Below are 17845 nucleotides of genomic sequence, written 5' to 3'. Positions count from 1 at the left end.
TTAGGTGTTAATCATGTGTGATTTATATAATATGGTCCAGAAACAAAGAAAAATGCATTGCCACTTTAGTTTCCCACTTTTGCTCCATGGTATGACGTCATAAACATGCTACGTGTTCAAGAACATATGACTTTTGTCTCTTACCTTATTTTTGCCAATTGCACTAGTGCATGAACTGTATTTTCTCCTTGTTCGGGTTTCATGTCTGCAAACTTATTTTCGTACATATTTGCAGTCGCTGGCCGCTGAGTGAATATCATACCATGACGAATGAATCTATACTGTAATTGGATACCTACTTTGAGTTTTGATAAAGAACATTGATATACATGAAAAACGGTTGGTCTACTATACCATTAAACTATAACCTAACCAGTAGTAAAATAGATAAGACATGTGTAACTTCAGTGACAAATGTACTGTACTGTCTATACATACATGTATTGAAAGAATTTTTATCAGATTGTGTGAGTTTTATAGAAATAATTAATTTGACATTATTTATCTTTAAAAGTGGAAAAATAATTAATTATTTTTTTAACTTAAAATAATTAATTAATTGCGTTATGATAAAGTATATACTCTCTCCAACTTTAATTTTTCCCTCCACGATAGTCCCCACTTCTTTTCCTTTATATACACATCACATTTCATGTGAACTTCTAAACTCTACTCATCAAATCTTTCTCCCTTTGTATCTCTCACTAGATGATGCCTCCTAATGAGCAAGAATCTAGCTTTCCGAAAACACCGGGTGCTAACCAAAGCGTAACAAGCCCGGTTCAAGAAACCCGCTTTAGCTCTCCAAGTCATGTAACCCCATGCCCCGACGGTCTGAGTCACCAATCAAGGCAATCTTTCGTTCTACGCCAATCTTTACGTCCTATAATCCTCAAGGTCATTTTTATACTATCCGTTTATTTTCCTTTTGTAACAAATTCTCTCTTTTTTTTTCTTTTTTTATTTATTTGTATTTGTAAATATGTAATGTAGTTTGAGGAGCTGACGTACAGTATTACATCACAAACCGGGAAAAGAAGCTACTGGTTTGGTTCACAAGAACCAAAACCGAACCGGTTCGTTCTCAACGGTGTAAGCGGGATAGTCAAGCCAGGTGAGCTACTAGCTATGCTTGGTCCATCAGGTAGTGGCAAAACAACGCTAGTAACGGCGTTAGCCGGACGTTTACACGGTAAGCTCTCAGGAACGGTTAGTTATAACGAAGAACCGTTTTCAAGCGCCGTGAAACGTAAAACGGGATTCGTTACGCAAGAAGACGTTATCTACCCACACTTAACGGTATTGGAGACGTTAACGTACACAGCTTTGCTCCGTTTACCCAAAGAACTGACCCGCAAAGAGAAAATCGAGCAGGCGGAGACTGTTGTTTCGGATCTCGGGTTGACCCGGTGTTGTAACAGCGTGATCGGAGGCGGGTTGGTCCGAGGGATATCGGGTGGGGAGAGAAAACGGGTTAGTATCGGACAAGAAATGCTCGTGAACCCGAGTTTGTTGCTTCTTGATGAGCCTACGTCGGGGCTTGATTCCACGACGGCGGCGCGTATAGTCTCCACGTTGAGGACGTTGGCGCGTGGTGGTCGGACGGTGGTGACGACGATTCATCAGCCGTCGAGTAGGCTTTATAGGATGTTCGATAAAGTGTTGGTTTTGTCTGAAGGAAGTCCGATTTATAGTGGAGATTCGGGTCGGGTCATGGAGTATTTTGGTTCGATTGGGTTTCAACCGGGATCCAATTTCGTTAACCCGGCCGACTTCGTGCTTGATCTTGCTAACGGTAGGTAACATAACCTATTTCGAAGTTTCTTTTTTAATAATAAAGACAGCAAAAAGTATAACACTTTGTTTGGTTTTGCTCATGCATCATGAGATATGTGACAACGATAATTTTAATCCCTTTCTTTGCATATTTATTACAAGCTTCGTCCTTTTTAATTTAAAGTTAATTAAGAAGAGAGAAATAAAGAGCTTGTTAATAGTGGAATAAATCATGTATTTAGATGTTGCTTTTGACTATATATTTTAATTATGCATTTTAATAAGTATTTGGGTATTTTTGCAGGAATTACTTCGGATACAAAGCAATATGACCAAGTCGACATAAATGGGAGATTAGATCGGCTTGAAGAACAAAACTCAGTAAAACAGTCGTTAATATCGTCTTACAAAAAACACTTATATCCACCTTTGAAAGAAGAAGTTTCTAGAACATATCCACAAGATCAAACGGTCAATGGATCGAGAGCAAAGTCTTTGACAAGTAACGTCATTAAAGTTTAATAGTAACTTTTTATATTTAGTTGGTTGATTACAATTGTTGTAACGATATGTCGTTTATATGAAGATCGATGGCCAACAAGTTGGTGGATGCAGTTCTCAGTTTTACTGAAGCGAGGTTTAAAGGAGAGAAGTCATGAATCATTTTCAGGACTTAGAATATTTATGGTCATGTCGGTTTCTATACTTTCTGGCCTCTTATGGTGGCATTCTCGCGTTGCTCATATACAAGATCAGGTAAAAACAAATGCTAAACCGTGGATATTACTATCTGATTATCATTTTCAAGTAAATATTTTAGTAGTTGACATAATGTTAAAAACCATACATCTCTTCTTTTAAATTCTAAATGCAAACATTAACCATAAAAAGGTGGGTCTACTGTTCTTCTTCTCGATATTCTGGGGATTCTTTCCTCTCTTCAACGCCATATTTACATTCCCTCAAGAACGGCCAATGCTCATAAAAGAGCGATCCTCAGGAATCTACAGACTCTCCTCCTACTACATAGCAAGAATAGTTGGGGATTTACCAATGGAACTCATTCTTCCAACGATCTTTGTCACGATCACATATTGGATGGGAGGTCTCAAGCCATCTTTATCCACATTCCTCTTGACCCTTATGATCGTTCTCTACAATGTTCTAGTGGCTCAAGGCGTAGGGTTAGCCTTAGGAGCAATCTTGATGGATGCGAAAAAAGCAGCAACATTATCTTCGGTGTTAATGCTAGTGTTCTTACTAGCCGGAGGTTACTATATCCAGCATATACCGGGGTTCATTGCGTGGTTGAAGTATATATCTTTTAGCCATTATTGCTATAAGCTTCTTGTTGAAGTTCAATACACATGGGATGAGGTTTATGAATGTGGACCAGGGTTGCATTGTAGCGTTATGGATTATGAAGGGATTAAGAATTTGAGGATAGGGAATATGATGTGGGATGTTTTGGCTCTTGCCCTTATGTTATTTCTTTATAGAGTTCTTGCTTACCTAGCTCTAAGGAACTTGTGACTGCTTCTAATTTGTATTTTTTTAACTATGTATAAGCCAAGTAAGTGTAAAATATCTATAAGATTACTATTGTGATTCATTTCTCTTTCGCAACTCAAGAACAATACTAGATAGTAATTTCTTGCTTCTTTGACAAATCAAGAAGAAAGATTAAAAAGACCCAGCTGTATACGAAATCATAGTCTAACTAAACACTTAATCAACCCATGACATCTTGAAAGTTGTTGAAACTAACCAAGAAAATCCTTTAAAATGATAGATGGTTTAAACTGCTTACTATAAACCTCAAGTTCTGAAACTTCACCAGTGAGTTAAAAAAAACGACATAATGGTTAAACCCATGCCTGTATTACGTTTACAGCCCATTTTGACACCTCAAATTAAAATACGTTAGTAATTTAATAGTTATATGATGTGTGAGAAAGAATATATCAAAGTGATCTATGTAAATATCCGACAGGTAAATATTATGAATTCTGAGAGCCCATCAGACATCGATGGTGAGTGATGATGGTCCAATAAAACCATTAAGCGTCACGTAACTTTTTTTGAATGAAAATGTTTTATGTATGAATTAAACATATTATCGGTATCTGATTGACGAATCCATCTACGGGTATAACTAGGTTGGCAGGTTTCTGGAGGTCCTCATGAGAAGCATGATAGTTATAGCAGCCACTTCTCGCTGCAGATGAACTTTAAAAGCAGCAGACTCACAGATCTCTTTGTTGCAAGACTCTTAAAAATGAATGGTGAAACAAGACATATGGAATCTAACAATTGCTTTCTTTGTTCTAGAAAAAAAATATTTACTTTTCTTGCCTTTTGTTTGTTTTTCATAATTAAGAAAGTACATTTTCTTGGTTCTTGTCTGTTTGTTCTAAATGCAGAAAGACTTATGGAGTACGTTGAAAGCATCTTACATATACAGAAACATAAGATCGTTTAACGTTAACTGTTAATGATTTGTAAACCTTTTTTGCAAAGATTTTTTGTACGGACCCTATTGGGAACATGTGTTTAGCTATTTGAAAGGGAGCTTAGAAGATAAGGAGAAGGTTTTATTAATGAAGTATGAAGAGATCATTGAGGAGGCTTTTTTTTCAAGTCAAGAGACCCACTGAGTTCTTGAATTGCCCATTCCCCGAGGAGGAAGAAGAGAGTGGATCGGTGAAGGAGATCGCGAACTTGTGTAGTTTGAGCAGTTTGGAGATTAATAAGAATGGGACAATAAGAGTTGGTGTAGATACTAATGTGTTCTTTAGGAAAGGTGAATTGGTGATTGGAAGAATGATCTCACTCTACAAATGGCGAAAACGATTGAAGAGATCGTTGGATGTTAGGCTAAGAGGTTTGGGTTTGATATATCAATAAATTTGTTTTTACTTAAGCAGACATAAAATTTCAGCGAACAAAGTTATGTTAAGAGGTTTCGAATCTTCATAGGTAGTTAAGTCCATAGGTTATTATTACAAACTAGCAAGGTTAGGTCTCAGAACTACACCTCAAAGATTCTAAGTTACCACCACCATATAAGACAAGGGGTCAAATTACTCCTTTCCTCACTTGCGATTTTCCATCTTATGGTACCTGCACTCAAAACAACAGAGAATAGTTGGATCCAATTTACATCTTTTATCCATGTAAGAGTAGAGAAGCTTGTATTCTAACCTCTTGATATGATCAAGTATCAGAAGCCTTGCCCCTCCGGAATGTTCACTTCTTGTAGCTCCCTTGATTCAGAATTGATGAAAAAGGAGACAATACAAGGTTTAGTTTAAAGTTGCTACATAATAAACTCAAGCTTGAAAGAGATGTGTGTATAGAACCTATCAGTGAGCAATGGCAAGGTGGGATCAGTGAAATGTCTCTTCTTGAAGTTCTTCTCGTATTCCTCAAGGCCTAGCTGATATCTTACATATTTACATGGTTTTAACCATCATCTCTTGTACATAATGATCATGTAGAATAGAAATTAGGCATTTTTAGGGTCCATTTTGCATACATGAGTCTTTATTAGGGGTTGGAGTGTGCTATGTAGTTTTTGGAGGTGTTTAGAGACATTTGTGGTGCAAAAGGGTGAAATATGAACATGGATGGAGACCTTAAAAAAATCTTTTGAAGCTCATATTTTGGGATGACGTGGGAAATCGAGTTATGTTTCTAATGGAAGTGGTTTCAAGTCATTTGGAGCTGTATTGGAGGAGTTATGATCGATTTACTAGAGGCATATCAACCCCGACGCGGGTTGGACCAACTCGGGTTTCCTTACCCGGGCGAGAGAAGAGGAAGCTGGACGAGAGGGCCGACACGGGTAGATGGACGCGGGTTAGCTTACCTGGGCGGCCTCACCAGAAGCTGGACGAGGAGCTGACGCGGGTTGGACGACGCGGGTTAGACGACCATGACATCTACCCGGGTCGCGTCTTTTCCTTGGTCGAAAATCAACATTTTTAAAGGGCTTTTTAGACTTTTATTGGAAACCATTAGGTTTTCCAAGGATCATATAAATATTCTTGTAATCCCAAAGTTGGATCTTATCTTTTGGATCTTATCTTATTTTCTATCTAATCTTGATCATTATCTTTTGTGTTTCCTTCATTGCTTTGATCATTAATGATGTTTAGACTTAGATCAACTAATGATTTAGTGTCTACCATGATAATGAGTGAGTAGTCATCTTTGGATTAATATGTTTCCTTGCTTGATTGAGTGATCTTAATGTTAATCTAGAGTTGGCCATTTTAGATTAGAAATCTAGACATTTCATTGCCCGAGAGGTGTTCGATGAAATGTCTGAGCCAACTCAACATGCTCTTAACTTTCCCTACCAAAGGCATTTGATGTTAGGGGAGTTTTGATAGTTGAATGATCTGTTCTTAATGATTGCTTGATTGACACAAACCAAAAACATTTGATGTTTGATCAATAAGAGTAAATGAGTATTTGTCTTGATAAAGAACTTGCTTAGGATTGTTATCTAGACTTAGGGAAATGTGTTGATTGAACCCTTGCCAATTTAGATTGAATCTTAGTCATTTGAAATCAAATTCCTATACCCATGATTCCTCCTTTATCCATTTGCTTGAAAGTTTGATAGTTAATTGTGTTAGAGTCTTGTTATTTTGATCTAATCACTTCACTACATTGAATGCACTTAGCTTAAGTATGAACCTGTATTTTCATTGAATTGAAACACTTAGAAATGGATTGACATCTAAAATACTACATTGATTTGAACCTTGGACCCTTGAAAAGTCCATATCAAATTTGGCGCCGTTGCCAGTTCTAAGTTGATTTTGACATTGAGATTTGGTCCTTGCTTGAGACTAAGTCTTATTTTCTTGTATCTAGTTACTGATTCTCTGTCCTAGCTCTTTTGAATGTCAGGTACATGAACTTGAGGAGTTGAAGACATTAGAGCTTTTGAAAGGGGGATTGCAAGGAAGAGAAGAGAACAGAAGAAGAAAGGCAAGCTCATTTGGATAGAGTTGAGTTTGAGATGCATGGGAATCAGTGCTAAGCTAGAGCTATTGGCACCTATGATCAGCCCAATATCCATGAGAGTAGGCTGGGTATCAGGGCACCAGCTGTGGAAAACAACAACTTTGAGATCAAATCCAGCTTGATCAACATGATAGAGAAAAACAAGTATCATGGTCTTGCTTTGGAGGATCCACTTGATCACCTGGATCAATTTAACAAGTAATGTGACTTGTCAAAAACAAATGGTGTCTCTGAAGATGCCTTCAAACTGAGATTGTTTTCATTCTCTTTGGGAGACTATTTTCATTCTCTTTGGGAGACAAAGCTCACACATGGGAGAAGAACCTTCCAAGTGACTCTATCACTTGGAATGAATGCAAGAAAGCTTTCCTCAACAAGTTCTTTTCTACTTCAAGGACTGCCAAGTTTAGAAATGAGATCTCTGGGTTTCAACAGAAGAATCTTGAAGGTTTTAGTGAAGCATGGTAAAGGTTCAGAAGCTACTGGTCTCAATGCCCACATCATGGTTTCACCAATGAGAATCTGCTCAGTACCTTCTATAGAGAATTTTTACCTCAGTTCAGAAGCCATATGGATAAACACATATGACAGCAGTGGCAGAATAATCACAATAGTTTTTTACTATTTGGGACTAATTTGCAACTCCATTATGTTTTATTGTCCCAAAGTAATAGTTAGTAATACCCTAGACACTAAACATAACTATACTTAAAAATATATAGCAAATATTAGTTTTCTACTAAACTCGGACATGATAACTGATGCTTTTAGATGCATAAACAAATTATACATATCATTTAAACTATTTTTTAGCAAATAAGTTTCTATAGCAGAATATTGAAAAGTTGTCACTACTTTGTTAGTAAAATGTGTTCATAGTCGCAAAATAGTTATAATCTCCATACACCTACCAATCTCGTGTGGGGGCCTGTGTTTTCAAACCCATCGTTAGCCACTAAAATACTACTGTTTTGATTAGAGTCACACAAGTGTCCCAAAATACAGTTACTATTTTGCAACTATGCAATTTAAGTTATATTAGCAACTAATTTGTAACTACATATTTGTAACTGTATAATTTGGTTGTAAATATGTCGTTCTTTTTAACACTATTTTGCAATTACACCATTTAGTTGCAACTGAGTTACGAATAAGTCGTAAATAAGCAACGAAATTACTACCACTAGTTTTGGTCACAAAATTGCAACTAAATTACTATTCACAAACCGTAGTCACTTAATAGTTGCAAATTCATTAGAAATTATTCATACATTTTTGCAACTACAGAGCACAGTTGCAAACGCAGTCTCTAAATTAATGTTTTCTAGTTGTGAATTCAGAGCAACACCCTAAAGAGTATTGCAATGCTATCATCTCTACTACTTCTGAGATGAAGTTGAGTGATCAAAGGAAAGAAGTAAATGAGCTTGAAAGACTCATGTATGGAACATAAGTTGTTGTCAAGGCTGAAGCGCAGATTGTGGAGAAGGTTGGACACAGGGTTGAAGCAAAGATTGTGACGAGAGCTGAGCACAAGGCTGAGAAACCAATTATTTGAGAATGTTGTCAAGAAGTTGAAGGAGGTTAAGCTGGAAGAAACCCATGAGGTTGAGAAATCACCCCATGATAAGCTCCCATTTCCACAAAGGCTTCTCACAAAGGCTCAAAAGAAGGTGATCTCCAAGTTTAGAAAAGACATGGGTGATGTAGGAGTCAAGCTTCCACATATAACAAATATGCATGATGCTCATGTCCAAATGATGCTCATCAAGGACATTCTAGCTCACAAAAAAAGAAGTAGGAGAGCTCCTAGACATCTTTACTATGCAACTTGATCCACCAGTCAAGGGAAGTTCACCTTCTCTTGCTCTATTGGTAAGTTCACACTTGATGATGCTCTTGTTGATTCTGGTGCAAGTGTGAATATGATCTCAATGGAGATGGTGAAGAGTCTTGGGATTGACAACATGGAGCCAAACACATCCTTATTAATGTTTGGGGACTCCTTTTCTACAACCCCAATTGGTCTCATCAAGGACTTTCCTTTGAAGATTGGAGCTTGCACCATTCCTATTGACCTCACTGTTTTGAAAATGGCAACTAGGAAGAGAGTCTCATTGATCCTTGGAACACCATTTCTCACAACAGTAGGAGCTTGCATTGACTTTGCCAACAAGAAGGTCACACTTCTAAATGTGAACAAAGCTATCTCTTACCCAATCAATTCTTCAATGATGAATGTTGAGTATTGTGGAACAATCACCTGTGGAGAACCGTCCATTGAGAAGATCAAGGCTGAAGTGGTTATTAGTGAAAAAGAAAGTCTTGATGGAGAATCCTCTAAAGAGATGTGTGATGAGTACTTGGAAAGTGCTAAAATGGAGGAAGTGAGTAGAGCCACAATGGCTGCTCATGACAAGGAGAAGATGATGAAAGAATCTCACCCTCCACCTCTTGATAAGATTCCACACACTCTAACTCTCCACCCAATGAAGCTCAAGGATGGAACTATTGAGTACAAGATCAAGTGCAAGGGAAGGTCTACGCCATTCTCAAGTGAAAGGGCCATAATCACTCCTCAGCTCCAAGATGATCCAATCAAGCTCCAGGAGTTTCTCTCTCAGGTCCTCAACATCACTCTTGAAGGTGGGAAGGATCCTCCTTCTCACTAGCCAAGTGGAAAGGTAGTCAAGCTAGTGACTTAAAACAAGCTCACTTGGGAGGAAATCTCATGATTATCAGAGAGGGTTGCGATTTTAAGATGAAGTAGATAAGGGCCCAGAAGAACCAGTATCGATCGACACCGACCGGATACCATCGATCGACACCAACAAACCGGCATCGATTGACACTACCACTTCACCATTGATCGATACTACCGCATCACCATTGATCGACACTACCACTTCATTGTCGATCGACACTGGACGCGTATCAGAGCATAAGGAGTTCAATGTGTGTGGAAATCTTAGGGATGGAGATACCACCACGCGATCAGACAAGTCTGGGGGAAAGAAGAGGAAGAAGAGAAAAAGGATCAAGGATGGTCCTCAGGTATCATTGACCCCTCACTTCTCAGATTGTGTCAGGAAATCCAGAGTGCGTAGAAGATGCTTCTCACATCCATTTGCAAAGGTTCAAGCACTCCTTATTGCTGAGATGATAAATAAAGGAGAAGAGTCTATGGAGGAGGCTTTCACACAAGAATGATAAAGCTTCAGAGAGTATAAATTGAGACTTGTTTTGGAGCGAGTTCTCATCCTCATCCGGACTAAAACAAATCTCCAAAATCAAGCTAAATGACTATAACAAAGCGCTGAGTGGGAGGCAACCCACTATTAGGTAATTTCTTTCAGTTTAGTTTAGATTGTTACTGGTTAAATTTTTTATTTATTGCAGGTCAAAAAAAAAACGGATAAACAGTAACGACGGTACTGTAGCTAGAGGTGTCAACTGGGCGGGCTGACCAAGGGCTAGCCCAGTCGAATTCATTTTGGGCGGGCTATGGACGTGCCCAATTAATAAATGGTCCAACTGGACAAAAGACCAATTGGTACATGGTCCAATTGGGCGAAGACCAAATGGACAATGGGTGTCCATTTCGCCCAATTGGACAATAGGTGTCCATGGGCTTTCTAAAACATACTTTTATGATTTTAACAAAAGAAATCATAACTTTACAACTTAACCTAAAAAACGGTTTTATCGTTAAAATAAAAAATTAAGGATTTTGATGGAAAACGTAATTTCACAATTTTGACGGAAAATGTATTTCATAAATTTGGCGGGAAAATGCAATTTCTCGGTTTTGGCGAGAAACATAATTTCCTGGTTTTGGCGGAAAACATAATTTCTTGTTTACGACGGGAAACATAATTTTTCGTTTTGGCAGAAAAACGCAATTTCTCGGTTTTAGCGGGAAAAAGAAATTTTCGGCTTTGGCGGAAAAACGCAATTTCTCGGTTTTGGCTGGAAAACGCAATTTATCGGTTCTTGGCGGGAAAACGCAATTTCTCGGTTTTGGTTGGAAAACGCAATTTATCGGTTTTTGGCAGGAAAACGCAATTTCTCGGTTCTGGTGGGAAAACGCAATTTCTCAGTTTTGGTGGGAAAACGCAATTTCTCGGTTTGGCGGGAAAACAAAATTTCTCGGTTTTGGTGGGAAAATAAATTTCTCGGTTTTGGCGGGAAAACGCAATTTCTCGGTTTTGGCAGAAAAACTCAATTTCTCGGTTTCGGCGAAAAACGCAATTTCTCGGTTTCAGCGGGAAAACGCAATTTCTCGGTTTTCGAAGGGGAAAACGCAATTTTTTGGTTTTGGTGGGAAAACACAATTTTTCGGTTTTGGCGGAACAACACAATTTCTCGGTTTTGGCAGAAAAACGCAATTTCTCGGTTTGGCGGTAAAACGTTGTTTCTAGGATTTTGGCGGGAAAACACAATTTCTCGGTTTTGGAGGGAAAACACAATTTCTTGGTTTTGGCGGGAAAACACAATTACTAGGTTTTGGGGGGAAAACCCAATTTCTAGGTTTTGACGGGAAAATCCAATTTTTCAGTTTTGACGGGAAAACGAAATTTTTCGGTTTTGGCGGGAAAACGTAATTTCTCAAATTTTGGCGGGAAAATGCAATTTCTCGGTCTTGGTGAAAAACACAATTTCTCGGTTTTAGCGGGAAAACACAATTTTCGGTTTTGGCGGGAAAACACAATTTTTCGGTTTTGGCGGGAAATCACAGTTTCTGGTTTTTTGGCGGGAAAACGCAATTTCTCATATTTGGTGGGAAAACGAAATTTTTCGGTTTTGGGGGGAAACAACAATTTTCCGGTTTTAGCAGGAAAATGTAATTTCTCGATTTTGGCGGGAAAACGCAATTTGTCGGTTTTGGCGGGAAAACGCAATTTCTCGATTTTGGCGGAAAAACGTAATTTCTCGGTATTGGCGAAAAACAGAATTTATCGGTTTTGACAGGAAAACGTAGTTTTATTGTTTTGAGAAGAAAAAAAATAGCTTTATAATTTTGGAAATTAAACATAATTTCAAAATTTTAGGAATAAAATCTAAATTAATAATTTCTTGGTTTTGACGGGAAAACGCAATTTCTCAGATTTTGGCGGGAAAATGCAAATTCTCGGTTTTGGCGAGAAAACGCAATTTCTCGGTTTTGGCGGGAAAACGCAATTTCTCGGATTTTGGCGGGAAAACGCAGTTTCTTGGTTTTGGCTGAAAAACACAGTTTCTCGGTTTGGTGGGATATGCAATTTCTCGGTTTTGGCGGGAAAACGAAATTTTTTCGTTTTTTGTGGAAAAACACAATTTCCCGGTTTTGGAGGGAAAACACAATTTCTCGGTTTTGGCGGAAAAATGCAATTTCTCTGTTTTGGCGGAAAAATGCAATTTTTCGGTTTTGGTGGAAAAACGCAATTTCTTGGTTTTGGAGGGAAAGCACAATCTTCCGGTTTTGGAGGGAAAACACAATTTCTCTGTTTTGGCGGGAAAACGCAATTTCTAGGTTTTGGCGGGAAAACCCAATTTCTCGGTTTTGGCGGGAAACCTAATTTCTCAGTTTTGGCGGAAAAACGCAATTTCTCGGTTTTGGCAGGAAAAATAAATTTCTCAGATTTTGGCGGGAAAACGCAATTTCTCGGTTTTGGTTAAAAAACACAATTTCTCGTTTTTTGGTGGGAAAACACAATTTCTCGGTTTTGGAAGGAAACAAAATTTCTAGGTTTTGGCGGAAAAACCCAATTTCTCGGTTTTGGCGGAAAAACCTAATTTCACAGTTTTGGCGGGAAAGCCCAATTTCTCGGTTTTGGGGGAAAAACGTAATTTCTCAGATTTTGGCGGGAAAACGCAATTTCTCGGTTTTGGTGAAAAAAACAATTTCGCCGTTTTAGCGGGAAAACACAATTTTCGGTTTTGGCGGGAAAATGCAATTTCTCGGTTTTGGCGGGAAAACGCAATTTCTCGGTTTTGGTGGGAAAACCCAATTTCTCGGTTTTGGAGGGAAACACAAATTTCCGGTTTTGGCTGGAAAACGCAATTTCTCGGTTTTGTGGGAAAACACATTTTCTCGGTTTTGGCGGAAAAGCTCAATTTCTCGGTTTTGTCGGAAAAACGCAATTTCTCGGTTTTGATAGGAAAACGTAGTTTTATAGTTTTGAGAAAAAAAAAATAGTTTTATAATTTTGGAAATTAAACATAATTTCTAAATTTTAGAAATAAAATCTAAACTAATAATTGAAAAATAATTATAAATATTATTGGGTGTCCATGGGCATGCCCATTTGAACATGGTCTCTATTGGTCGTGGACATTTGTTTGGACCATTGTCCAATATGGACCACCCATTACTACCCAAAATTGAAATGGTCCAACTGGTCATGCCCAATTGGGCCCTGGAACCATTTGACAGCTCTAACTGTAGCAACCGCACTGTAGTGGAGGCATTGTAGCATTGATCGACATTGTAGCAAACAAATCGATCAACACTGTAGCAGAAAATCGGGAGTTACTGTAGCAGAACATTGTTCATAGAAAAAAAAGTTATGTTTTATTGGTTATCTATTACTAACTTTGAGTGTTTTATTTATGTTAGGTAAAAGGAAAAGATCCGAGGAAGACGAGTTTGCAAAAAGATCGACGATGGTTGCACAACATCGATCGACAGAGCATCACTAGCATCGATCGATCGCCACTTAACTGTGTCGATCAACAAAGCCTCATGAGTATTGACTGCCACTTAACTGTGCTGGTCGGCGCTCACATCAAAGTCAGGTATACCGTTTTTCCTTGTTAAATATTGTCCTTATGATTTATATCCCAACCAATCTTAGACTGTATAACACTGGAGATAGTGTTGTTTAAGTCTGGGGAGGTTCTACTGGAGACCAGCTCGATATCGATCAACAACACTTCAGATCCATCGACCGATTGTCTCTTCATTGTGTCGAATGATGAATTCCTCGAGGTCATGCGGTCGTTTCCCGGAGGGCTTCTTTACTTGTTACGAGGCATTCGTAGTGCTCTGCCGTTTGTGGTTCGCGATCCCCGAGATTATCGTCCGTGTGTTGGGTCGTTTCGGGGTGGCGGTAAGCCAACTGAATCCTCTTGGCATCCAGCACCTCATAGGAATCCTGGTCCTGAGCAACGAGCATGGTCTCTCCCTCACCGTCGATCACTTCGAAGCGCTTCTTCGATTACAGATCATCAAGGATACGGATACGTACAGGCTGGTTCCTCGGAACTTCATGTCAGTGGTAAAGGGGTTTACTTCTAACTTCAACTCGTGGAAGAAATTTTTCTTCTTCGTCCGTTGAGGAGAGTTGTATCCCATTGTTTCGGAGGTTGCCGAACGATCGTCCTTTTATCAACCCTCTTGCTTCGTTTCCTGAGGACATTATTGCGGTGAGGGATCTGCTCAGGAATGGTCTTTTTTTCTGGACTTCCTTTACGCCGAAGAGAGTTCGAAAGGCGCTGAGGTTGGTGCATCCTAGTCCTGTCTTGGGCGGAGAAGCAAGGAGTGATTCCGAACCTGAAGACCAAGTTCCCGATGCCGCCCCCACGATTGCGACGGGGCTGAACTCTTCGAAGGGGAAAGATATTGACCTCGGTGACCTGGAGTTTTCGGTGGACGATTACATGCTTCCGGGATGGGATCCGGACCTTGCTTTCGGCGATGGAAGCGGTACGAGCGAGGTTCCTATTCCGGACTTTGATGATTTCTTCTCTGGTCTTCCGCCGGGCTTCGATGCTCCTCCGGCCACGAACGAGTCGGGGAGGCCGAAAGTCGTCGCGGAAGGATCTCGTATCATCAACGGGGTATAACCTTTAAGAATTTTGACGATCGTTATTATTATTTTATTTTTTTGCTTATAACGTGTCAATCGGTTTTATAGGGTTTGAACTTGCTTGGATCGTCCATTGAGGCGAGCCATAGAGAGGCCATGATCTATCGCTTTAAAGCGGAGAAGGCGGAAAAGGATCTTGCTCGCATGCGAGACGAGATGTTGGTGAGACGCTCAACTCGCTCGTGATCATGCCAGGGCTATTCGTAGGGCGGAACGGAAGGGCAAGAGGGAAATTGTCGAGGTGATGAAGACTCGCGCTTCTCAATTCCATGTCAAGTATGAGAATCTTAGGGGCGCTTTCAACTCGCTGGGCGACTTCCGTGAGTGTCGCGGCTCTGTCGGGAGCCTTTGGAAGACGCGGGCGGATGACTACGTTTTCGAGAGGGAGATGGAGTTAATGAAGGGTGGCATGAAGGATCATGCTCACGCTGAGACGCTCATTCCTCGGACAGATGGGAAGATTCACGGATTCTGGGATCCCATCCCGGTTTCTCCTGATACCGCAGAAACCACGACTGATTTTGCCGGTGACGATGAGGAAGTGAACTATCCCGCGGATGCATTCGGAGCTTCCTTGTCTGGGAATTTTAACTTTGATCTGTGAGTGTTTTGACGGGAAAAAGTTTTTCCCTTATCTAGTTTTTAGCGGCCGAGTGTGGCCTTTGTTCATATATGTTTGGCCAAGTGTGGCCTTCGAACTTTGTATGGGTCTGTTTTGGCCGTTTTTATCGGGACTGGCCGTTGGTGGCTTTGAACCCCTACCGCTATGCGGTTTTTATATAATGGATGTTTGTTTGAGTTACTTTGTTTCGAGTGGGTTTGAAGTAAACATGAGTTGTCGTCTCATATTTAACTTCGTTGAGGCGTTCAATCTGTTGGTTCGTTCGAGACGTGAGTTTTCGTAAAAATTATTTACGACCTTTCGGGAACGTTGAGATATGAACGGAGAGACATGATTTAGGATCTCGTATCGTTTAGATATCATGTCTTTGAGATGTCTGAGACCAATGCGATGGGTTTAGGGCAAGACCTAGGTTTACTCTCGGTTTTAAGGTTTGTTCGGTGACTAGCCGGCTATCGGTTTTCCTGTTGCGATTTCTACCTGATTCGTATCGATTTAAATTCCGCGATAGGTTCTCGGCTTATACGACTTGTATGGTACAAATCGAGCATCTTTCCAGAGACAATTTTTTAGCCAACTGGAAGTGCTAGACCAAAATTTCGGATTTTTTTTGTAGTGCTTTCGTCCTTGTGTTGGACGTTCGAAGATCAAAAGTAGGAGCTTGCATTGACTTTGCCAACAAGAAGGTCACACTTCTAAATGTGAACAAAGCTATCTCTTACCCAATCAATTCTCCAATGATGAATGTTGAGTATTGTGGAACAATCACCTGTGGAGAACCGTCCATTGAGAAGATCAAGGCTGAAGTGGTTATTAGTGAAAAAGAAAGTCTTGATGGAGAATCCTCTAAAGAGATGTGTGATGAGTACTTGGAAAGTGCTAAAATGGAGGAAGTGAGTAGAGCCACAAAGGCTGCTCATGACAAGGAGAAGATGATGAAAGAATCTCACCCTCCACCTCTTGATAAGATTCCACACACTCTAACTCTCCACCCAATGAAGCTCAAGGATGGAACTATTGAGTACAAGATCAAGTGCAAGGGAAGGTCTACGCCATTCTCAAGTGAAAGGGCCATAATCACTCCTCAGCTCCAAGATGATCCAATCAAGCTCCAGGAGTTTCTCTCTCAGGTCCTCAACATCACTCTTGAAGGTGGGAAGGATCCTCTTTCTCACTAGCCAAGTGGAAAGGTAGTCAAGCTAGTGACTTAAAACAAGCTCACTTGGGAGGAAATCTCATGATTATCAGAGAGGGTTGCGATTTTAAGATGAAGTAGATAAGGGCCCAGAAGAACCAGTATCGATCGACACCGACCGGATACCATCGATCGACACCAACAAACCGGCATCGATTGACACTACCACTTCACCATTGATCAATACTACCGCATCACCATTGATCGACACTACCACTTCATTGTCGATCGACACTGGACGCGTATCAGAGCATAAGGAGTTCAATGTGTGTGGAAATCTTAGGGATGGAGATACCACCACGCGATCAGACAAGTCTGGGGGAAAGAAGAGGAAGAATTGGAAGAAGAGAAAAGGGATCAAGGATGGTCCTCAGGTATCATTGACCCCTCACTTCTCAGATTGTGTCAGGAAATCCAGATTGCGCAGAAGATGCTTCTCACATCCATTTGCAAAGGTTCAAGCACTCCTTATTGCTGAGATGATAGATAAAGGAGAAGAGTCTATGGAGGAGGCTTTCACACAAGAATGATAAAGCTTCAGAGAGTATAAATTGAGACTTGTTTTGGAGCGAGTTCTCATCCTCATCCGGACTAAAACAAATCTCCAAAATCAAGCTAAATGACTATAACAAAGCGCTGAGTGGGAGGCAACCCACTATTAGATAATTTCTTTCAGTTTAGTTTAGATTGTTACTGGTTAAATTTTTTATTTATTGCAGGTAAAAAAAAAACGGATAAACAGTAACGACGGTACTGTAGCTAGAGGTGTCAACTGGGCGGGCTGACCAAGGGCTAGCCCAGTCGAATTCATTTTGGGCGGGCTATGGACGTGCCCAATTAATAAATGGACAAAAGACCAATTGGTACATGGTCCAATTGGGCGAAGACCAAATGGACAATGGGTGTCCATTTCGCCCAATTGGACAATAGGTGTCCATGGGCTTTCTAAAACATACTTTTATGATTTTAACAAAAGAAATCATAACTTTACAACTTAACCTAAAAAACGGTTTTATCGTTAAAATAAAAAATTAAGGATTTTGATGGAAAACGTAATTTCACAATTTTGACGGAAAATGTATTTCATAAATTTGGCGGGAAAATGCAATTTCTCGGTTTTGGCGAGAAACATAATTTCCTGGTTTTGGAGGAAAACATAATTTCTTGTTTTCGGCGGGAAACATAATTTTTCGTTTTGGCAGAAAAACGCAATTTCTCGGTTTTAGCGGGAAAAAGAAATTTTCGGCTTTGGCGGGAAAACGCAATTTCTCGGTTTTGGCTGGAAAACGCAATTTATCGGTTTTTGGCGGGAAAACGCAATTTCTCGGTTTTGGTTGGAAAACGCAATTTATCGGTTTTTGG

General features: G+C 39.8%; 1 protein-coding gene and 1 non-coding gene across 2 annotated transcripts; one reads left to right on the top strand and one right to left on the bottom strand.

Moving 5' to 3' along the window:
* The first annotated feature begins 648 nt into the window (after window positions 1–648).
* LOC106407284 (ABC transporter G family member 21) lies at window positions 649–3388 on the top strand. The gene is made up of 5 exons (XM_013848119.3): window positions 649–897; window positions 994–1795; window positions 2081–2278; window positions 2363–2532; window positions 2668–3388. Exons 1-5 carry the CDS (start codon window positions 709–711, stop codon window positions 3307–3309), a joined length of 2001 nt encoding a protein of 666 aa, XP_013703573.1. The 5' UTR covers window positions 649–708; the 3' UTR covers window positions 3310–3388.
* Window positions 3389–7218: 3830 nt separating this feature from the next.
* Window positions 7219–7325, bottom strand: LOC125590809. Its single transcript, XR_007326811.1, has one exon. It is a non-coding gene; the product is annotated as a small nucleolar RNA R71 (small nucleolar RNA).
* Window positions 7326–17845: the final 10520 nt, after the last annotated feature.

This window comes from Brassica napus, chromosome C7, assembly GCF_020379485.1.
Source record: "Brassica napus cultivar Da-Ae chromosome C7, Da-Ae, whole genome shotgun sequence".
NCBI lineage: Eukaryota > Viridiplantae > Streptophyta > Magnoliopsida > Brassicales > Brassicaceae > Brassica > Brassica napus.
This window is presented reverse-complemented; position numbering and strand designations above follow the sequence as displayed.

Coding starts and splice junctions, on each gene's coding strand:
- LOC106407284 (XM_013848119.3), top strand. CDS start 709: ATGATGCCTCCTAATGAGCAAGAATCTAGCTTTCCGAAAACACCGGGT. Junction 1,796..2,080: donor CGTGCTTGATCTTGCTAACG/GTAGGTAACATA, acceptor GTATTTTTGCAG/GAATTACTTCGGATACAAAG. Junction 2,533..2,667: donor TTGCTCATATACAAGATCAG/GTAAAAACAAAT, acceptor AACCATAAAAAG/GTGGGTCTACTGTTCTTCTT.